General features: G+C 46.2%; 1 protein-coding gene across 1 annotated transcript in view; it reads right to left on the bottom strand.

The window, feature by feature from the left end:
- EPHA8 (EPH receptor A8) overlaps window positions 1-1,047 on the bottom strand; it is a 41,381-nt gene extending 40,334 nt beyond the window's left edge. The window contains 1 exon segment of the mRNA XM_087915130.1: window positions 810-1,047. Within this exon segment, the coding sequence (XP_087771256.1) occupies window positions 810-921 (112 nt within the window). The 5' untranslated portion in view covers window positions 922-1,047.
- Window positions 1,048-23,649: the final 22,602 nt, after the last annotated feature.

Raw genomic sequence — 23,649 nt, 5'->3', positions numbered from 1 at the left:
TGTGACTTCTTCCCCGGGTTGTTTGGGACAGAAACTGGGATGCCAGGATGCCACCCTGCAGAATCGCTCCAAGAAAAGTTACCGGGAAGAGAGGAAGAAGGGAGGTGAGAAGGTGCGAGATGGAGAGAAGGGGGTTGGAAGAGGAGAAGAGAAGGGACGGCGCCAAGCAGGTAATACAAGGACAGGTTGCAATGGCAGAAGGGGAGGGTGGGAAGCAGCAAAGAAAGACACACACACACACACACACACACACACACAGCCACAAATAAATGTGTGCAAATTGGGGGCACCGCCTGAAGAGTTCAACGTGACCCCAACTGGTCCTGGGTGGGGCGGGGGGGGGAGGAAGGGGCAGAGGTCACGGCAAAGGAAAGGCCGCCTAGTATCCGGGGATGCACAGAGAAGAGAGTGCGGGTCTTAAGCCCCAAAAAGGGGGGCAGGAGTGCAGAACTACAAAGCGCGCACACACACACACACACACAAACCGCCATTTGTGGGGAAGGGGGTCTAAGGTCTCCTGCTTGGGGGGGGGGGGGAACGTGGGGGTTGGACTAGAAGACCTCCAAGGACCCTTCCATCCTGTGCTTTGTTACAAAGAGAGGACGTCTTGAGACGAAGGGTCCGGTGACCGAGAAAGAGACCCGAGGAAAGGGGAGGGGAACCCCAAAGGACTGGCAAAGGGTCGTCCCCGCCCCCAAATTCAGGTCTTGGGGATGCCCAAGTCAGCTGGCCAGGCTGCTGCGCCAGATTGCCACCGTACCCCCATTCCCCCCACACACACACCGCGACCCCCCCTGGCGCTCCCTTACCTTCGCTGGTGGTGGCCGAGAGGCAGGTGTCCAGCGCTGCCAGGAGGAGGAGGAGGAGGAGGAGGAAGGCAGCTGCCGGGGTGGGGGCGGCTTCCCCGGGGGAGCCGGCCATCCTGCCTGGGAAGCGGCCCGCCAGCTGGAGCTGGCCAGCGTCCTGCTGGTTTTTTGCGCCAGCTCTGCTTTAAACGGACTTTCTCCACATTTGATCGCATATCCCCGAGAGCCGGTGGGTGGGAAGGAAGGAGGGAAGGAAGGAAGGGGGGAAAAAAAAAAAGAGAGAGAGAGAGAGAAGGGTTGGGGAAGGAAGGGGAGGGGGGGTTGAGGGGGGGGCCAGCTGCCTGTCACGGGTGCCCAAGCCAATTGAGGCACCCCCTCGGTCCAGGGCCCTCCCCTCCTCTGCCTTTTGTCGGGGAGGGCGTTTCCTGGCATGGAAAAAAAAAAGGTGGCATAGGAGGAGTGGGCTCTTTGTGCCAAGCTCCTTCCCCTGCCAGGGGGAGAAGCACACCCACCCACCCCACAGACACACACACGCACACGCACACACACACACAGAGGATGCCCATCAAGTTTGTGTGTCGTCGTTCCCCCCCCCGCCCCCCGTTGCTAGGAAACCCAAACTTTCAAGCAAGGGTCTCCATCCGTCCACCCACTCCACCCCACCGCCAGCTGGCATGGAAAGGAGGGAGGAGGGAGGGGAATTTAAGGGGGTGGGAGGGGGGTCCTGTCCTCAGATGAGTTGGGGAGCCTCTCCGGAGCTCAGAACTGACCCGCCTTGGGGTTGTTTGAAGCCGAGGAGAGATGCTAAAAAAATAAAATTAAAAAAACAAAACAAAACACACGACAACCCTTCCCAGAAAATACACACTTTTTAAAGAAGCTGAATTCTTTTGGTTGGGGGGGGGGGGACCAATTGATCCTTTTTATTTTAATATTTCTTTTGGGATCCTCCTCCCCTAAAAGACCCAGCCGGGCTTTTCAAGCAAATTGCTCCTTTCTACTTTGGATTTTGCAAGGGGTGTGCGTGTGTGTGTGTGTGTGTGTGTGTGTGCATCGGCTTGCCAACCTACCTACCAACCCTGTGTCCTAATGTCGCCCTTTTTAATTCGCGCCCATTTCATGCCATCGCATCGTCGTGTCCCTAATTATCTCTGTTATCGGATACGGGCTTGACAAAATACATAAAAGATAAAGCAAAATAAAAAATTTCCCTTTCTGATTTGTTTTTTAGAACTGATGCCTGATTGATTTATATATATATATATTTTTTTCTGCTTTCCTGGAAAAAAAGTAAATCATAGGCGAGCCCAGCTATTAACCACTTTGGGACGAGAGTGATAGATGGAGACTTACAACCTGGATTTGAACCCCCGCCCCGCTGTCATGTGACCGCGTTTAGGACACACGAATCACACCTATGGCCGTTTGCAGATCGTTACAGTGGTGGTTTGGCCAAATGTGGTATTGGCTTCCGATTTGGGGGCGGATCGACCGAATCCGATCATTCTCTTAACGACACAGGTGATCCACTTAAGAACCGCCGCAAAAAAAAAGGAATAACACCCAGTCGGTCGCGTGACCAACAACGATCCCAAGTTACAACGGGGATGGGTAGGCCCCGTGAACGGCCATAACTCGAGGACTATAGCTTGTGGACCTGGTTGTGATTTTTTTTTTAAAAAAATTTGCAATTAAGGAAAACTAAATTTGCAGCTATAAAGTCAATGCACATTTCTTCTTTTAGAGAAAGGATTTTGTCGCTTTTTATTTTTCTCACCGTCTCCGCCGGAATGTCTTCACGGGTTATTTTTTTTCTATTTTTGCTCGCCTCGCAACACCTCCTACACACAACCGTCTCCCTTGTTCGCCGAAAACTCTTCCCAGTGGCTGAAAATTATGGGTTTCTTTCTGTGCAATTTGGCGGAAGCCATTTTGGGGGGCATTGTTTGAAAATATGAAACCCGCGGATACCTTACAGGATTTCTCCTGTGTGGGTGCCTCCTTCCTTCCTCCCATTCCTCCTTCCTTCCTCCCATTCTTCCTTCCTTCCTTCCTTCCTCCCATTCTTCCTTCCTCCCTCCCATTTCTCCTTCCTTCCTTCCATCCATTCCTCCTTCCCTCCTTCCATTCCTCCTTCCTTGCTCCCATTCCTCCTTCTCTCCTTCTATCCCCTCCTCCCTCCCTTTCATTTCTCCTCCCTCCCTCCCATTCTCCCTTCCTTTCTTCCATTCCATCCTTCCTTCCTTTCTTCCATTCCTTCCTTCCTTCCTTCCTTCCTTGTGCAAACACTGGCCTGTACCACTTTGCAGAAACACACCAGAGCACATGCAGTGCTGCAGGATTGTGATTGCGAACGCTGTTTGACAAAGGCCCCTCTTTGCAGATCTAATGGCAGAATTATTAATAGATGCTGAATGATCACATCGATATAGAGGCGTTAAATATATATGTGTACACACACACACACACATACACACACACATACACACACATATATGATTTGATTGCTTATTGCATCCTATGACTCCAGTTATAAGAGGGAAAAAACTTCATTTTATTTTATATAAATCCTTATGATTTATATTGACTGTTTCCTAGTATGACTTGATGGCTTCTTGTACCCTATGACTTAAGCGTTGTACCTGATGATTCTTGACTCTTGACGAATGTCTCTTTTCTTTTATGTACACTGAGAGCATTTGCACCAAGACAAAATTCCTTGTGTGCCCACTTACACTTGGCCAATAAAGAATTTTATACATACATACATACATAAATATATGTTATGTTATGTTATGTTATGTTATGTTATGTTGTGTTGTGTTGTGTTGTGTTGTGTTGTGTTGTGTTGTGTTATGTTATGTTATGTTATGTTATATCCATGGCCTTAAAGTATCTCAACATTTAAAAAAATTAACAGAAAGGACCCAATATCCTGAAGGAATAATCAGGGAAACAGGGCTGGAAGGACTGGAATTTACATTAGGATTTCGGCGGAAAAAAAAGAGAATTTTCAATAAAAATGATTTACGGGAATCGTGCAGGAATTTAGAACAATGAACAGCGAAGGGGACTTCCAATCTCGGACGTTAATACAGACGATTTAAAGGGTCATTTTGATGGGTTGGTTTGTTTGTTTGTTTTTGAAAAGCCAGATGATTCTGGAATTTAAATATATACAGTCATAGTAAGAATTTTTAAAGGCCAACATTTCAACCGAAATCTGGGTTTTTCCTGCTAAACGGAGAAGGAACTAGAAAAGGTTTTCGGATACAAGCGAGATGACGAGACGGTGGAAGGACTCGTGAAATATCCAGCGCAGAGGTGGATGGCCTGGGGAAGTTGGCGGAATTAGCCGAGTTGGCAAAACAGGCTGGTTTAATTAGAGAAAAAGACAATAACTACGTTTGTTAGTGTCTGGAAACTCTTCAGGGACTTTCTGCTGAGTAGAAGTGGGGGGAAAATAAAGAGTTGTGATATATATATAGCTTTGAGGAGTCGAAAAGGTAGATTAATTACGCAAATGTGGTGTAATTGCCAAGAGAGAGAAGGTAAAGTATTGTATGATGTCTTTATGATTAAAGGAAGATTGGAAGCCACAACTTTATACATTACTTTCTCTTCCGTATCTCTTTTTTTCCTTTATTTCTCTTCTGACTTTTTTCTTTCTTTTTTTATCCCCTTTCTTTTTCTTTCATCTTTTTACTTTTTTCTTTCATCTGTTTTCCTTTCCTTTCTTTCATCTCTTTTTTCTTTCCTTCATCTGTTTCTCCCTCTCTCTCCTTTCCCTTCCTCTTTCCTTCCTTTATACCCTTCCCTTCTCTCTCCATCTCCCTCCCTCCCTCCTTCCATCCCCTCCTTCCTTCCTTCCATTTCTCCTTCCTTCCTCCCATTCCTCCTTCCTTCCTTCAATTCCTCCTTCCTTCCTTCAATTCCTCCTTCCTTCCTCCCATTCCTCCTTCCTTCCTTCAATTCCTCCTTCCTTCTTTCTTTCTTTCCATTCCTCCTTACTTCCTCCCATTCTTCCTTCCTTCCTTCCTTCCTTCCTTCCTTCCTTCCTTCCTTCCTGTTTTGCAAACCATCTATCTATCTCTATGTCTATTTCTCTCTCTCTCTCTCTCTCTCTCTCTCTCTCTCTCTCTATATATATATATATATATGTCTATCTATATCTATGCTTATATCTATCTATCTATCTATCTATCTATCTATCTATCTATCTATCTCTGTCTCTATCTCTATCCCTACCTACCTTCCTACCTATCTATTGTCTCTATTGTCTCTACCTACCTACCTACTTACTTACCTACCTACCTAAGAAACTATTTTAAAAACCACATCGGCCATTGGTTAATGTCACATAAAGGCAAGTGCATTGGTTGCAAGTGGCTGGGAGCTTTTCTCACTCTCTCTCTCTCTCTCTCTATCTTTTTAAATAGGCAGATTATCTGGTGAAACGGAGGGCAAGCTCCGTTTATGAGCCAGGAAATAATAGCCTCGCAGTGACAGCTTTATTAGGAGGGGAAAAAGGGGCTTTGTCAGCTAGATTTCATCGCTGGCCGCTGATCGAGCCGGGGACGCAAGGGGTGTTTTATTCTTCGCGGCTCTGAAAGCCCCCCCGAGAACCTCCGATGGGATTAAGGAAGGGATGGCCGGGCGCTGAAGACACAGGGAGCATTGTCTGCATCCCTGGACGGGGCCTGCGGGGGGCAGATCTCCCCTCCCTCCGAGGTCCTCGCTCGGACGTCGCCTTGCCTGCCGTGACACTTCCCGAGCAGGGTTTGCATCCGACCGTAGGGACCTCGAGAGGTCTTCTAGTCCAGACTTCCTCTGACCTTCCCGGCCTCCCGGGTGGGTGGAAGGGAGAGGAAACGGTTCCGTGAGAAAACGACGGGCAAGAACGCCGGGGCAGCTCCGTTTTCTCCCACGGCCCGGTTCCGAAAAGGCTCGCGGTTTGGTAGTAAGCCGTGGCCCAGGAGATAATAAGAGTTGGAAGGGACCTTGGAGGTCATCCAGTCCAACCCCACCTCCTGCCCAAGCAGCATTCCTGACAGAGAGGGCAGTCCGGTCTCTTCCTTGACAGCCTCCAGTGATGAAGCTCCCACAACTTCGGAAGACAAGCTGTTCCACGGGTTGATTGTTCTCACTGTCTGGAGATTGGAAGGGACCTTGGAAGTCATCTAGTCCAACCCCCTGCCCAAGCATCATTTCTGACCAACGGCAATCCAATCTGTTCTCGAAAGCCTCCAGGGATGAAGCTCCCACAACTTCCGAAGGCAACTTCAGTTCCGTGGGTTGATGGTTCTCCCTGTCAGAAAGTTTCTCCTTATTTCCAGGTTGAATCTCTCCTGGTTCAGTTTCCATCCATTATTCCTTGTCTGGCCTTCCGGTGCCTTGGAGAATAGCTTGACCACCCCCTTCCTCCTCTCTGGGGCAGCCCCTCAGATACTGGAAGGCTGCTCTCCTGCCTCCCCTGGTCCTTCTCTTCCCTAGACCAGCCAGGCCCAGTTCCTGCAACTGTTTATCGTATGTTTGAGCCTCCAGTCCCCTCATTATCTTGGATTGGGGACCCTTGTTCTGGTCCAATCCGCTGCCCAAACTGGGCGCCCGTTATATTCTTCCAGACGAATAAATGACCAATCTTTCCTTGAAGCCCTCCTGTGACAGAGCACCACCAACTTCTGGTGGCAAGCTGTTCCACCGATTAAATTGTCCTCCCTGTCTGAAAACTTCTCCTTAGTTCCAGGTTGCTTCTCTCCTTGGTGGAGTTTCCATCCGTTGCAGATTCTTGTCGTGCCTTCAGGTGCTTTGGGGAATAGCTTGACTTCCCCTTCTTTGGGGCAACCCCTCAAATAATTGTGTGTGTGTGTGTGTGTGTGTGTGTGTGTGTCAAGATGTCAAGATGAAGAGAGAACAGCCTGCCAGCTCTAAGCCATGTTTATTCACCTTGATGAGGTTTTGGAAAACTTGGCTGTTATTTCAGAACCTCTTCTCTATTTCTGATTGATTGATTGATTGACTGATTGATTGATTGATTGATTGAAAAGGTCTAGGATCTCCTGCTTGAGCAAGGGGGTTGGACTAGAAGACCTCTGAGGTCTCTTCCCGCTGTATTCTGCTTGATTGGTTGATTGAAATAGTATAGGATCTGGTGCTTGAGCAGGGGGGGGTTGGACTAGAAGACCTCCAAGGTCCCTTCCAGCTCTATTCCGATTGATTCTTGTCCTTCCCTCGGGAGCTATGGAGATTAAATTGACCCCTTCTTCTTCCTGGCAGCCCTTCAAGCATTGAGAAACAGCTTTCAAATTCCCCCTAAACCAAATGCCGGCCAGAACAACGTGTCTCTTGGCCGAGAGCTGTCCGTGGTGCTGAAGAACCCCAAGCGCTAAGCTCTCCTCCTCCTCCTCCCTCAGCACAGAGGCCATGTTGGAAGCGAAACGTGGCATTTCATGCCCTGCGTGCTTGAGAAGCCATCCCGGTCTCTCGGCGAAGCGCCCGATCGCTCTCTCTCTCTCTCTCTCTCAAAACATTTGAAAGAAAGGAAAGCCAAAAAAAAAAAAAACCCTCCGTAGGTTTTCCACTGTGGATTCTCCCCCCTTCTCCTGCCTTCATTGAGATGCTCGGGTGCGGTGCGTGATTGAGGCGGGGGTGGTGAAAAAAAATCGCACCGCTTTGTCAATCTCCCTGTCACTACGGCAGCCTCCTTGGACCCCCCGAGGATAACCACTGGTGGGATCCCTGTCCTACTTCTCATTCTGCTCAGGGCACTCAAGAGGTAGAAAATTCCAGCAACTCTCTGTCCAGATGTCTGATTATTAATATATATATATATGTGTGTGTGTGTGTGTGTGTGTGTGTGTGTGCATGCACATTTTGGGGGGTGGGGTGAGAATGGCGTGTCAAGGTGGCCCTGCGTGATTGTTTTATTTTTTATTTTTTGCTAACGGGTGGCTCCTATCTCACCTCCTTTGTCCTTCGACGGGCTCCGGCGGCTGGGATGAGAAGCTGTCAACCCCCGACGAGTTAAAGATGTACAGGAAGGCGTAAAATTGTCAGCGACAGCGGTGTGCGGCGTTAAATGCAACATGGCCACGCCACATCAGCAATTCCTCTCCGAAAGCTCAGATGGTCTCCCGACGTCCGTAATAAGGGTGGGCCTGGAGGGGTCTACCTAAGATATTCCCTGGCTCCTGTCCGAAGAGGGTTTTTGTGCCTCCCCGCGCCCCAGTAACAGATTAACAGAGTTGGAAGGGACCTTGGAGGTCATCTAGTCCAACCCCCCTCCTGCTCCGCCCGAGCAGGAGACCCTGTGCCACTTCTGAGAGAGGGCAGTCCAGTCTCTTCTTGAAAACTTCCAGGGAAGAAGCTCCCACAACTTCTGAATTAGCAGAATGATAACAGAATATCAGAGTCCGAAGGGACCTTGGAGGTCATCTAGTCCAACCCCTCCTGCTCCGCCCGAGCAGGAGACCCTGTGCCACTTCTGAGAGTGGGCAGTCCAGTCTCTTCTTGAAAACTTCCAGGGAAGAAGCTCCCACAACTTCTGAATTAGCAGAATGATAACAGAATATCAGAGTCCGAAGGGACCTTGGAGGTCATCTAGTCCAACCTCCCGTCCCACCAGGAGACCCTACACCATTTCTGACAGATGGCTTTTCTTCCAAGTTTCCAAGGGATGAAGCTCCCACAACTTCTGAATTAACAGAATAATAACAGATTAACAGGGTTGGAAGGGACCTTGGAGGTCATCTAGTCCAACCCCCTCCGCCCGAGCAGGAGACCCTACGCCACTTTTGACCGATGGCAGCTCAAGTCTCTTCCTGAAAGCTTCCAAGGAATTCCATTCATGGAGGATGACCAGGATTGCAAAGTCCTCGACTTACGACGGCAGTGTGTGTGTGTGTGTGTGTGTGTGTGTGTGTGCGTGCGTGTGTGTGTGTGGCTGGCCAGAATTTCCATTGCTAAGTAAGGCCACTGTGCAAATCATGCCCAATTTTGCCGCTTTGGTAAGCAAAACACTGCAGTCGTTAACCAAATAGCACAGTCATTAAGTGAATCCGGCTTCTTGTTGGGTTTTTTCGCTTTAAGACGGGTGGACTTCACCTCCCAGAATTCCCATCCAGCATCATCGCTTAAGACTTGTGGATTTCTCCCTCACTTTTCTCTCTCTCTTTCTTGCTCTTCCTCTTTCTCTCTCTCTTTTTCTCTCTCCTCTTTTCTCCTCTCTTCTCTTTCCTTTTTTCTTTATTTTTTTCTCTCTCTCTCTCCTTTTCTTTCTTCCTTTCTTCTCTTTCTCCTTTTTCTTTCTTTTTTCTTTCTTTCTCCCTTTTCTTTCTCTTTTTCTCTCTTTTCTTTTTCTCTCTTTTCTTTCTTTCATTTTTCTCCTTCCCTCCCATCCTTCCTCTCTCTCTCTCTCTCTTTCTCCCTCTCCCTCTTTCTCTCTCCTTCTCTTTCTCTCTTTCTCTTTTTCTTTCTTTCTTCCTTTTCTTTCTTTCTTTCTCTCTTTCTGCAATGCTCCTGGTCAAATTTGATTGCAACCTGGACTTGAAATGCACGCATGTACACACACACACACACACACACACACACACACACACAGGTTGCAAACTGACTTTCCGATGGAAAGCGGAGGTGTCGGTGGCAAACACCTCTTGCTGAAGAAGTCCCCGATGTAGTCAGCTGCTCGTTCCCCCTGACCTCTATTCCCCACGGACAAGCAGACCCTTCCCCCCACCACACACCCCTCCATACGCTTATTTGCGCGCTCCGTCCTTCCTTAAAGTGGTCCTTGTGTCCTCACAATTTAGAGGTCTCCTTTCTAGCCTGTTTCTCCGCCCCCCCCCTTTTGCTTCTTCTCCTTTGCTGTAACAAACCACGCAGCGAAAAAAGAAAAAGAAAGGAAAGAAAAGAGGAGGAAAAAAAATAAAACACCGCCCAGTTTTACCGGCAGATAAAGCCGGCCCTATCATTCCTCTTGAATGTCACCAGGAAAATTGCAGAGAATCACTCTGAAATTCAAATGAGAGCTTGCTAGAAACTGCTAAAACTCATCAAATGCTTTTTGCTTTGAAGTCTGCTGGGAGGCTGGCCATTTCTTTCAAATTAGTCCCCGCTGAAAATGAAAACCCAGAGAACTGGAACATTAGCATACCAGAGGGTCTATGGGGGGGGGGAGAAGTGTTCCCCCACCACCACCAATGCTTTTTATAAAAAGAGAGAGAAAGAGAGAGAGAAAGAGGGAGAGGAAGGAAAGAAGGGAGACAGGAAGGAAGGAGGAGAAAAGGGAGACAGGAAGGAAGGAAAGAAGGAAGGAAGCAAGAGAGAGAGAGAGAGAGAAGGAAGGAAGGGAGAAAGAAAAAGAAAGAGGAAAGAAGGAAGGAAGGAAGGGAGAAAGGAAGGAAAGAAGGGAGAAAGCAAGAGAGACAGAGGAAGAAGGGAGGACGGAAGAAAGAAAGAGGAAAGAAGGAAGGAAGAGAGAAAAGGAGAGAGAAAGTCAGGAAAGAAGGAAGAGAGACAGAGAAAAAAGGAAGGGAGAAAGGAAAGAGGAAAGAAGGAAGGAAGGGAGAAAGGAAGGAAAGAAGGAAGAAAGAAAGGAAGAGAAAGAAGGAAGGGAGAGAGGAAGGAGGAAGGGAAAGAGAAGAAAGGAGGAAGGGAAAGGAAAGGAAGAAAGAAGGAAGGGAAGGAAGGAAGGAAGGAAGGAAGAAAAAGAAGGAAAGGAGAAAGGGAGAGAGAAAGGAAGGAAAGAAGGAAGAAAGGGAGGAAAGAAGGAAGGAAGGAAGAAAGAAAGAAAGAAAGAAAAGAAAGAAAGAAAGAAAGAAAGAAAGAAAGAAAGAAAGAAAGAAAGAAAGAAAGAAAGAAAGAAAGAAAGAAAGAAAGAAAACAGAGGCCACTGCCAGGCTTTCAAAACACGCCTCTTAGCGCATTAAGCCTCCATGAAGGAAGATGTCAAAGACCACAATTCGACAACCACACCGTTTTTCAGGGGAACGAGGCAAATCAACCATTGTGTGGGATTGTGTCCGGGGTGAAGGCGTAACGGAGTCGCAGCTTCTTCACAAGAGGAGCAAGCTTGGTTTTCAAGCTTGACGTGTTCCTTTCCCAGCTTCGCAGAGCCGGTCACGAGAGATATTCCTCGCCGTGACACGTTTCATTTAGTGACCGTCCAAACTTATGACGGCGGCTGAAAAAAGGGACTTGGGGCCGACAAGCAATTTCCTGAGGGGGTGGGGGGGAAACCATTAAGTAGGACAACCAGTTTTTAAAAAGAGACTGGACAGCCACTTGTCTGGAGCTCTGCAAGGCTTCCTGACCAAGCAGCGGGTTGGACTAGAAGACCTCCAAGGCCCCTTCCCATTCTGTTGTTCTGTTTCTGTTTCTAACGTAGCTCAGGAGACACACTCTGCCCAAAGAACTCTATTTCTATCTTGAATCGGGAGAAAGGTGTCATGCAACCATCGAATTTCGAACCAGCCATGAGTTTAAAGTCCAGTCTCCAAGTCAGACTTTTAGAGTTGGAAGAGGGAGTTAATTGACCCCCCCCCAGGATCTAATCTTAATTAAGATCCTAATTTTTGCTGAACAATCTGAACAAAGCGGGGATTCCATAGGAAGAAATACCCATAATCCTACCGCACTTCCCGTGCCAGTGCTAAGTAAAGATCACAGGTAAACTTCCCCCCATCTCGTATTTTATTAAGATAAATATTCCAAAGGTTACGTGCTCGAAAGCACCAAGTTATCAAATACTCCAACCGTAGAGCAAGGGAACTAAATGAATAATGTATTCGGCTGAAATCGAGTCGCCCAAATTGTATTTAAGTTTTTTCCCGTCTTCTTCTTTTGCAACCGCCACAGGGCTGACATCCTTAGGCTGAAAAATTGGCCTTTTTTTCTTTTGTTGAATATGTCGTTTTGGATTTGCAGGGACGGGCAAGAGTCACTTTGTGGTGAGATGGGTGGAGAAAGAAAGAAAGAAAGAGGGAGTGGGGAAGGAAGGAAAGAAGAAAAAAAGAGAGAGGGAGAAAGAGAGAAGGGAGGGAAGAAGGAAAGGAAAAGAAAGAGGAAGAGGGAGAAGAGGAAGAAGAAGGAGAAGAAGAGGAGGAAGGAGGAGAAGAGGAAGAAGAAGAGGAAGAAGAGGAGGAAGGAAGGAAGGAAGGAGAAGGAGGAGAAAAAGGAGGAGGAGGAGGAGGAGGAGGAGGAGGAGGAGGAGGAGGAGGAGGAAGAATAATCATCCAGGCAAGTGTACAAAACAGTTCTAGCACTGTGGCAGCTGAAATGTTTTAGACGTAGCAAATTTTCCATAATACCACAAAGCAAACAGAGAGCACAGTCACCATGTGCTTTACTGCTCAACTGTTTTTACTGTAACAGGAAACAGGAAGCTCTACTTAGAACAAAAGAGCATAGATATATACCATAGAGCCAAACTTGTACACACTGCCATCTACTGGCCGAATACTGCTGTAGTGGTTGCATAGAAATATATGCCAACAATGGATTCCAACATAACTTAGGAATTTTTTTCCGATGATGCAAAGCTGAACAGTCCCATTTGTCATGAAGCCGCTCCAAAATGATTCACTGTATCAAGGCTATTGATGATCAAAGATCAATTACATTATCGGCTGGGCTCCATGTTCGAGGCCTTCCCCAAAGAGAAAACTCCCCATTCCCCCACCCCACCCCAAAAGGCAACTGCTAATCCTTGCAAAGCCGCGGTAAAACTTCATTAGGGAAGGCAGCTATGGTATTTTTTTTTAATCATAATTTTCCTCCAGAGGGCACGGCCTTAAAACAATAAACCCTGTAAATAAAAGCAGCGTCTTTCCAGACAGAAATGTAAACTCCCTCGGCGAGAGTTTTTAATTCTCCCCGTGCAATTTTCATTAATATTTTTTTTTTCTTGCGCGGATTAAGTGGGGAGGCAGTTTTAGGAGCAGAAAAAAATAGAAAGTCTGCCCTACGTCCCCCCATCAAGGTTGTTTCAGTGGGTCTCATCTTCATGGCGAATAGGTTGCGATTTGGGAGGCAGGAAAAAAAAAGATTTGATAGATTTTAAAATGTCTGCTTGAAAATTGATTTTAAATGTCTACTTCTTGATATATATTTTTTCTTCCCCCATTAGGTGCTTGGAGAGATGTTTATTTTTAAAAAAGCGATAGAAAAGCGGATATTTTTTTTAAAAAAATTTGCTTTGAGAACAATGACTATATATAATTTATATAATTGCTTTCTGCGTTTGGCAATGTTCTCCAGAGTCGGAAGGGACCTTGGAGGTCTTCTAGTCCAGCCCCCTGCTCAAGCAGGAGACCCTATCCCATCATGGACAAATGACTGTCCAACTTTGGACTACCGGTAGTCCTCGACTTATGACGACAATAGAGCCCAAATTGATCAAGGAGAGATTCAACCTGGAAACAAGGAGAAACTTTCTGACAGGGAGAACCATCAACCCACGGAACAAAAGTTGCCCTCGGAAGTTGTGGGAGCTTCATCATCCCTGGAGGCTTTCAAGAAGAGACTGGACTGCCCTTGGTCAGAAATGGTGTAAGGTCTCCTGCTTAGGTGGCTGGGGGGTTGGACTAGATGAGCTCCAAGGTCCCTTCCCACTCTGAGTATCTGTTATCTGTTAATACCACCTCTGGTTCTACTCCTTCTCCACCTCGGAGGTCAAGAGACCAGATCGCCTCAAACAGGCCCCAAGCAAAAAAAAGGAGAAAAAAAAACCAGAACCACCAAAGTCAAAAGCAGATTTTACACCGACTGACATCCACTCGGCTAATGTGCAGGACACCAAAGCAAACCGCCAAAGGAGCTGTCAGCAGCGCGCAGATTAAGCTGTGAAGCGCCGGGTTTGTAACCGGAATATTAATTCGGGAACGCCGAGGAGGAAGCGAAGAGAGTGCTGCACTTGAAGGAAAACGCATGTATTTTTGGCACCGGGGGTTGGGGGGGGGAAAGGGGGGGGGGGCGCTGTTCTCTACCCAACTGGTCTGCGATCCAAGGGGGAATTATTTTTCCTCCTCGGGATCGATTCAAGGGCCGTGAAGCTCGTCGACTTCAATCGGAGAATCCAAAACGTCGACGATGGAAGGGCCTCCAAAACGAGGTCCTGGTTTTCGCAGAGAAGGGTGGGTTTTGGCTTCCTTTCTCACGTTGTGGCTGGCTAGACTTGAATTCGGGGCACTTCAACTTCCATCGGGCCGTGAGGGAAGCCACGGAGAGGACTATTTTATGAGGGGGCGGGGGAGCAACTCCCTCAACAGGGGTCACAGGGGGTGGGATCCAACTGGTTTGGACTGGTTCGGGCGAACCGGTTGTTAAATTTGCACCTGGTTTGCAGAACCGTATTTGAACCCACCGGCTGGCCCCGCCCACCCCGCTACTCCCGGGGGTCTCCACAGGGCCCATTTTCGATGCAGGTAAGTGCAAGAGACTCTGGGAGGGGGAAAATTGGGCCTTCTGGAAGCCTGGAAACGGTCCTGATTCCGGCTTCCAGGCGGCCTCCAGAGCTCGGGGTGGCGGGAGGCCGTTTTTGTCCTCCAAGAGGCCCAAGGCAAGCCTCCGGACTCTGCCAATACGCTCCTCGGTTGCATAAACAAGTGCACAGTATCAGAATCACGTAAAGTATTAGTACCCCCTGTGTAAAGCCTTAGTAAGGCCACACCTGGAATATTTGCCTCCTGTTTTGGTCACCACATATTTCAAAAAAAAGAGGTTGAGACTTTGCAGAAAGTGCAGGGAAAAGCAAGCAAGAGGATTAAATTTAACCCCCGTTAAAGCTAGCTGAGGGATTCTGGGAGTTGAAGCCCACCCTTCTCAACGTTGCTAAAATTGAGAAGGACCGGTCCCATTTCAAAATACATTTTCAAAGTGGATGCATCCCCAAACACCCTTTGAAAGTTTTAAAAATTCCCAGGATCTAAAAATACAACATAAGATAAATTAAAAATAAAATAAAATATCAGTTTCCACTATGAAGGATAAAAATTGCCTCCCGCCCTACGCCCACAGATCCAGGTGCTGTGGTTCCGGCCCCCCTCCTTCCCAATTCGTGTAAAAGACATATTAGACCAAATTACCTTTAAACAGAAGGCATGGAGTGTGTGGGGGGGGGCAACAATGCCTCCCGTTGGCTTTCCGTTGTGTTCGATGAGTTGAGCCCTTTCACTCGTAACCATCAGGGATAATCCCAAAATAATTGGTTCAAACGCTCAGGCTTTGAGCGCTGCGTAAAAAAAGAAAAAAAGGGAAAATCAATCAATCTTTTTTCCAGTTTGTGCAAATCAGGCTGACCGGAGCGATTCTGCACCAAAGAGAACCATAGAAATGGCAAGGTAAGAATTGAAAATGTCGGCCAAGTTGAAGGGACGGGATCGGCCGCCGGCTGGCTAAGAATTGCAAGCGAAATCTCCGGAAATCCCAAAACGCTTTAGCCAAAGGGTTAAATTGTGTGGTTTTTTTTGGGGGGGGGAGGAATTTGTGGAGAGGGTACCCCAATTTTGGGAGAAAAGGATGGATATGCAAAGAGAGGAAGGAACTCCAAGGATAGATCAAGCCTCGTGCAAGAATTAAAAAGTGGATATTTTGGGGGGACTAATATCCAGTCCGAATACTTAAAAAAAAATAAAAATAAACAGCTTTTTATTGCTGTCCCATTTGTGTGGGAATATGGGATCAAGCCAACTTAGTTTGCAATGCCCGGAACGGATTTCTGGTAGAAAAGATGTCTATTTTATATTATTATTTTATTTGTAGGCATCTGTCATTTTTTGGTAATTTTTCTTTAATTCAGCTTTTATTCCTCCGTTTCTTTTTATGCCATCCATCCCTTGATTTTTAAGGATTTGCTTCTAATTTCATTGGTTCATTTTTTTTAATTCATCCGTCTGTTCTTTCATCTTTAGTTGATGTCTTTGGTTTTTTTTAATTATATGTTCCCTTTTTATTTGTATCTTTTTTTTTATTTATATTTTGTGTTTTTTGTATTTTTAAAAAAATTCATTTCACAAAAAAGGGACTCCGGATGATTTTATGCGTTCATACCTTCGTTCACTCGTTTTTTTTTATTTTATTCCTTCATTTATATTTATTTTATGCCTTTGTGTATTTTTATTCTGCTCATTGGCTTGTTTTTATTTTATTCATTAGTTGGTTTTTATTTTCTTCATTTATTTTTCTTCGTTGTTTGATTATTGATTTTTTTAAATCATTTTTTTATTTTATTTATTTTATGTTATTCATTCATTTTGATTTGCCTTTTATTATTATTTCCTTCGTCTATTTTTATTTTATTCATTCGTTCGTTTTTCTTCAGCCGCTTATTTTTTATTCATTCGTTTGTCCGTGTTTTATTTTTTTTAAAGTTTTATTCCAATTTAATTTTTATTCTTTTTAAGTTTTATTTGATATATTTTTATTCAATTTGTTTATTTATTTTTGGTGTTATTTATAGCCTACCTTGGTCTGGCCAGCAATCCGTTGAATGTTTTTCTCCTCTTCAGTTTTCCAACCCAGATTTTTATTTCAAAATGGCATCTCGTTTGGTAGCCGAGCCTGCAAAAATAATAATATTGAGCAAATCTCGTTAGAAAAATGAGGATATTTTTCAGGCCTTTCAATGCACGGTGAATGGGACAGGAGAGAACAGACTGAGGAAGGAATATTTGCAACTAATAAAAACATACAGGAGGTCCTTGACTTACGGTTACAATGGAGCCCAACATTTCTGCTATTAAATGAGACATTTTTTAAAGTGAGCTTTGCCCCGTTTTACCAGCCTCCTTGCCACCGTTGTTAAGTGAATCCTTGCAGTTGTTCAGTTAGTAACACGGTCGTTAAGTAGGTCTGGCTTCCCCGTTGGCTTTGCTGGGGCCCGAAGGTGGCATGGCTCCGGGATGTGGCAACCCGTCATAAATGCAAGTCAGTTGCCAAGCATCTGACTTTTGTCGTGGGGATGCTACAGCGGTCGTTAAGTGTGAAAAACCGGTCATAGCGCTCTATTTTTGGTAAAGTTGTAACTTTGGACGGTGATTAAGCAAAACATTTTAAGGCGAGGACTAACTGTAGTTGAAAAGGTTTTTTTTTTTCCTCAATGTCCTCCTTTATTTTGAATTAAGATTATGGTTGGGATTCACGTACTTCATAACCCCTTCCTTCAGTTTTACTCACAACAACAGCCCTGTGAGGTAGGTTGAGCTGAGGGAGAAAGAGAGGTTAGAATCCAGGCCGCCAGCTTTAACCACTACCCAACGCTGCCTTTCCAGGGCCCTGGTTTCCCCTCCAAGGTTTGAGGCCTGACTCCATTTCCTCAATTTTAAGCAACTTTTAAGAGGTGTGGACTTCAAACTCCCAGAATTCCCTAGCCATTGTGTCTGGACTTCAACTCCCAGCATGCACCCTGGCTGAGGAATTCTGGGAGTTGAAGTCCGCACATTTTATAAGGTCCTAAATTGAGAATCAGTGCCGCAGAAAGTTAAAAAAAAATGCTATTATTCTGAAAAATGGGCCTTTCTATCCCCCTCTGTGAGAGTTCTGTGTTTAAAAAAAATAGCATTTTTTTAAAACACAGAAATCTCACAGAGGGTAATAGAAAGGCCCATTTTTCAGAATAAAACAGTAAAATAAATAAATAAAATTGTTAGGTCGTCTTTGCTAGCTGAAGAAACGGAAGCTATAAAATCCACTTAAAAAAAAAAAAAATGAAACCCAAAAGTGAATTATAATAGCCACTAGCTTTTATTTGTGCAAATTCCTAGCACAATCAAACGCCAGAAATTTAGGATGACCTTCTCGGACATTGCGGGTTTAAATTGCAGGAGGATCTGCAAAATGGATAAGACAATTTTAAAAAGAAATAAAACCACAACTTTATTCTCACTGACCTCAAAGCGAAACGTCTTGTTGCGTTATTGACGCAACGGTAGAATAAAGAAGCCGGGGAAATTACTTGATTACAGATGTGTTATCTTGTTTTTAATCTCTTGATAACCGTAGTTGGAGCCCAAATCGCTTCCTGTTGCAAGAGAATCTATATTTATGGATTTGATTATCCTTGAGGCTTATTTTTATAAACAGTTATCATTGGGATGGCTTTTCTGCGATGCATTTAAGCATAGTTTTTCTCAGAAGGGGATCTCTACGTATTTCTCTCCCCACCAACCCCGATTCCTAAAAGGGATCAAGGACACAGATCCCCGATTCGTAGAAATATAGAATGATAAGGATTGGAAGGAGACCTGGGAGGTCTTCTCGTCCAACTTGACGACTTGAAGACTTGTGGACTTCAACTCCCAGAATTCCCCTGCCAGGCCGTCTGAGGGATTCTGGGAGTTGAAGTCCACAAGTCTTCCAATGGCCATGTTTTGTGGACTTCAACTCCCAGAATTCCCATCCGACATTTTCGATGCTGGCTGCGGAATTCTGGGAGTTGAAGTCCACAAGTCTTCCAATGGCTAAATTTTATGGACTTCAATTCCCAGAATTCCCTATCTGGCCATTTTCGCTGCTGGCTGGGGGATTCTGGGAGTTGAAGTCCACAAATCTCCAAATTTGGGAAGCCTTGTTCTTTCTATAATATTCAAATCCTGCCTGCAAATAATGTCTATTTATTTCTCTTTTCAGCTCATTGGGTTGTTGTTTCTTTTTTTTTTATTTCTTAGGCTTCTGCAGCCTGGATGGACGGCTTCACCGGACCGCCCCCCACCTCCCAGTCTGACGTTAATCCCCCCTCCCCAAATTACACCGGAGGTCAAAAAATCCCAAGTCTCAGCCCGTTTCCTGACATTGATTGCCAGCAGCTCAAAGCATAAACCAAATTCAGTTCCCGAGGTGCCACAAATAAATCCTCCCAAGAAATGAGAAATTAATTGTCCAGAACAGCTTCCTGGCTAAATTAGGAACATTTGAACAAATCTCCAGCTTTTAGAGATATTTTTAGCGGCTTGTAGGAAGAGGAGGTGATATGTACTATAAATGGTACACGGTCCCCCTTTTTTTTTTTCCCTTTTTAATTTTACGGTGGGAGAACCAGAGAAATTAACACCTGGTGGCTCTCTAGCGCTTCTCCACCTGGGCAGCCATAGATGGGTGGACTTCGAGTCCCAGAATGCCCTACTCAATATGCTGGATGGAGAATTCTGGGATATGAAGTCCACCCATCTTAAAATTGTTATGCCTGATAAACTCTTCTTTTTAATTCTCTTCTTTTCTTTCTCCTCTCCTCTGTCAATGCAACCAGGCCATTCTAACCCTTGACCTGTTGTTATTCTCTTTTCATTGTTTCCTTCTGTAGTTCTCACCTCTTTTCTCCTTTCTTCTCCTCTTTCTCCCCCTCTTCTCCTCCTTTTCTTCTCTGCTTCTCCTTCTTTCCCTTTTCTCTTTTCTCTTCTACTTTCTTCTCTCCTTCTTTTTCTTCTTTCTCCTTCTTCTTTCCCTTCTTCCTCTTTCTTTCCCTTCTTTCCCTTTTTTCTCCTTCTTTCCCTTCTTCATTCCCTTCTTCCTCCTTCTTTCTCCTCTCCTTCTTTCCCTTCTCCTTCTCCTTTCTTCTCCTTCTTTTCTCTTCTTCTCTGCTTCTCCTTCTTTCCTTTCTTCTCTTCTCTTTCTCCTTTCCCTTCTTCTCCTCCTTTTCCTTCTTTCACCTTTTCCTTCTTTCCCTTCTTTCCCTTTTCTCCTTCTTCTTTCCCTTCTCCTTCTCCTCTTAATTCCATCCTTCTAAAATAGGTCGCAACATTTTCCTCTTTCGCTCTGGTCATTACAGACCAAGAGATCCGCAACACCAACCTCACACTTTCCAACTTTGTTGACCAGCTCCGGTGCGGCTCTCTCCCCCTCCCGCCCCCCCCCCCCACCATCTGCACCCAGGGTCCTGACCCTCCTCAAATTTTCTCCCTCTATGCCAAGTTTGACCCACAGCAAACTAAACACCGCAGCGCGTCCGCCAGTTCCCTTCTCTCTAATTACGATGCAATTTCACTTATTATTATTTTTCCCCCTTCCCCATCTTATGGCAACCCGCGAAATCCCATCAACACAAATTGCGGTGCAACCGTAAGGCTGGGTTTGCTAACGCGCCATTTGGCGTCCCTTCTCTATTTCCAGAGCTGATTGCTAGGAACAAACATATATATATATATATATATAATTTTTTTCCCTAACCCCCCAAAAAATCCTCGCACAAAATGAGAAACGAATTGGTGTCGAAAACGAATTCTTTGCTTGGAAACCGAGCAAACGCCAGGTAATTTTGGGAAGGAGGACGATGGCGGTTTGCCGTCGCGCACGGGAAACAAACCCCCTTGTTGTGGCTTGCCGGTTCCTGCTGGGAAAATAGGGGGAGATGACACCAAACCATCTTCTCTCCATTGGACAACTTTTCTTCCCCGGCACCAGCCGAGAAGAGGCCAGAGATTAGGAAGTGTAATTGAGCGGAAGAGAAGGGGAAAGAAAAGGCGTAAAACTGCACCGCCGGCAATTCTTCCTACGCTGGTTATTTTGGAGAGGGGTGTGTGTGTGTGTGTGTGATTTTGTGCGTGTTGTGTGCACGCGCATATCTTTTGTGTTCCATCCTTGGGGTTAACCCTTCGCCACCGAGCGACCGAAAAATAAAATAAAATGCAAAATCAACCAACCAATCGAGGCGGCAACGAGACGAGCTAGCTCGGAAGACGAAAAAAGATAATTTTTTTGCAGTGGCAAAGCCCGGGGGTTTTTTTTGGTCGCTAAGTGAAACATTTAAGTCGGTTGCTAAGTGGATCGCTGCAATGCTTCAACCGGTTGTTAAGTGAATCTTGGTTCCCCGCCCCCTTGTCTCGTGAGAAGGTCACGCTGGAAACGCAATAAAGAAATTGGAACATATTATCAGGTATGGTGGAACTGGTTAGAAGAGATGTGTAAAATTAAAATAGAATTTAGACCGGCGTTTTGTCTACTGGGAATCAATGTGGGAAAATACAATAAAGAGATAACGTATTTAATAGTCCATATCCCCACTGCTGTGAGGCTAACCTTTAGCCAAAGATGGGAAGGTAAGCTTATTCCAGGTGAGGTGGAAATAATTAGAAAAATTTGGACGTGCGCTTGAAATGGACAGAGTAACTCAAGAACTAAAAAATAAGACTGAATCTGGTTAGTACAAAACTTGGGAGAAGTTTTACCACTGATTAAAAAAATTTTTTTTTAGGTATGTATGTAAATTTGTATTTTTTGTTATATGTGTTCTTTGATGGTGCAAGAAAAACAGGTGTGCTGGGACATATGCACCACATTCATTGTTTTTAAATGTTTTTTCTTTTGTTTCATTAATAAAATTTATTTCGGAAAAAATAAATAAATTCGCCAAAGGGGGTCGCTGTAATTCTGGGACCGTCGTAAAGACGAGTTGGTGGCCAAGGGTGGGGATTTCGCATGACGCGGCCGCAGGAAGGCTGCAACGGTTGTTAAGTGGGAAAAGGGACATTTAAAACCATTTAAGGGGGATTTTTATTCCCACCCCCTTTTTTTTTCAGATTTTGCCGGAGAGCCTTTCAGTGGGAATTTAGGGGGAGCAGGGTGCATAAAACACTCGGAAGGGACCTTGGAGGTCTTCTAGTCCAACCCCCCCCCCCAGCTCGAGCAGGATTATTTCAATCAATCAGTGAATGAACCAGAATAGAGCTGGAAGGGGCCCTGGAGGTCATCTAGCTCAAGCAGGAAACCTTAGAGCATGTCAATCAATCTGTTAATCGGAATAGAGCTGGAAGGGGCCTCGGAGGTCATCTAATCCAACCCCCTGCTCAAGCAGGAAACCCTAGGCCATTCTGGACAAATCCTAGGTTATTTTTAGGTTTTTTTTTTTCCACTCGTGTTTTTTCCGATGAAACCTTCCACTGAGAAGAGGGAAGTTCTCCTCTGCAGTGAAAAAAAAAATCCCCCCCGTGGCCACGTCACAGTGCGGCACGCACACGGCATAAAATGTGGGTCAGCCGCCTGCCTGGTTTTGCCGTCTCTCCCCGATAAATTCCCCCGCTTTGAAAGTCTTTTCTCTCCTTCCCTGCCCAGGTGTTACCCCTGCTGGGCCCGGCTGCCGCTTCCTGCATCCTTAAACACCCATCGGTTGGCGGAGGGAGGCCCGCTGGACCGCATCCTCGGGCGGACGGCACGGCACGGCACGGCACGGCACGGGGGGCGGGGGGGGCCTTACGTGCGAAGCGATCTCGACAATCAAACCCCAAACCCAACAACCGCACCTCCTCCCTGGCCCGAGGCTTCAAAATTCAAGCCATTGCATTCTTTAAATGCCAACGGATGGGGTGGCAGGGTTGCAGTATCTCAGGGTCTGCCCCAAAGAAGAAGGAGTCAAGCTCTTCTCCTCCAAGGACCCTGAGGAGGCAGGACAAGAAGCCACGGGGGGGAACTCACCCAGGGAGAAGCGACCTGGAACGAAGGAGGGATTTCCTAACAGGGAGGGCGATTTGCCAGTGGAACTGCCTGCCACCAGAAGTTATGGCTTGCTCCCTCAGTGGAGGCTTTTAAGGAGAGACTGGAGAGCCATTTGTCTGGAGTGGGATAGAAACGCCTGCTTGAAAAGGAGGCTGGACTAGAAGACCTCTGAGGTCCCTTCCAGCTCTATTCTGATTGATTGATGGATTGATTGTTTGATTGACATGGTCTAGGGTCCCCTGCTTGAGCTGGGGGTTGGACTAGAAGACCTCCAAGGTCCCTTTCAGCTCTCTTCTCATTCACTGACGCCCCACGAACAGCTAATCTATGCCCTTTGGCCTGCAACGACGGAAAAGGTTCAGAAACGGATGGAGACTCGTGACTCCACCCCACCCCACCCCCCCAAAAATAAACCCCTTTTGCAACAAGCAGAGTCAACGGGGAAGCCAGTTTCACTTAACGACCGGCTGACTCATTTATCCAACCGTGCGTTTTTGCGTTTGAAATATTTCTTAGTAACTTTATCCGGTGTTCTTGGCAGCCTTGCACCACCTTGACAAGGCTCGTTCTTATCAGAGGCAACTCGCTTGAAACAGCCTTTTAACCGCGAAGGAACAGAATTCGTAAAGGATCCTTAAAAGGTTTTGCTGTTACCTCCATTTCGTGTTTGTTTCCTTGGAACCGGGTTTGGGTCAGTAGAACAAGGAAGGAGAACGTTCCCTCGCGAGGCTGGTGGGGAGAGGTTTATTTTTCATATTTTATTCTTTTTTACGCCTGCCGCTGTGTGTCCTTCTTCACCTCTTCCTTTGAAATTGGCTCCCATTCACCCTAGAGAGAAAAAAAATCCTTCTTAAAAGCTCTTTTTCATTTTATTTTATTTTGTCCTCGCTCCACGGGGGGGTGGAGGGAGGGGGAAGGCAGCCAACGGGGGTCTCTCTCTTTTGGCTCTCCCCGCTCCCCAGGAAAAGTGGATTCTTATTTTATTTCCTTCCTCCTCCTCCGTCGTCCTAGCCTTGGCCTTCTAACCCTCACCCAGGGCGCCTCTCTTTCATGGCTCAAAAGAGAATTGCAAAGAAGGGTTGCGTCCCCCTGAATTCGAAGCCGGCTTTAGATCTCAACCTGAGATCTGCCGGAACAAAGGCTGGCCTGTCGCGGTGACACACAAACACACACACACACACACCTGGAACTATTTCTTTTCCCCTTGCCAATTGTGGCCTGATCTTGAGTTGTTTTCCAACGTCTGGCCGTCGCCTGGGTAGGTTTTTCTAACCCTAACCCAACCTGGTCCTTTGAGTTGGCCCCCATCACCTCCACCTTCGTTGGGGCCCGCCGGCAGCCGACGGAGCTGGCAGTGGAGTCGGAAATTGGGGAGGTACCCGGACCGGTCCTGGAGGCCGAGGAAGGCTCGGACGAGGGCTCTTGC

This window comes from Pseudonaja textilis, chromosome 18 (assembly GCF_049901715.1).
Source record: "Pseudonaja textilis isolate UNSWEBS1 chromosome 18, rPseTex1.2, whole genome shotgun sequence".
NCBI classification, from domain to species: domain Eukaryota; kingdom Metazoa; phylum Chordata; class Lepidosauria; order Squamata; family Elapidae; genus Pseudonaja; species Pseudonaja textilis.
The sequence above is the reverse complement of the archived record's forward strand: the minus strand, read 5'-3'. Positions and strand labels throughout refer to the sequence as shown.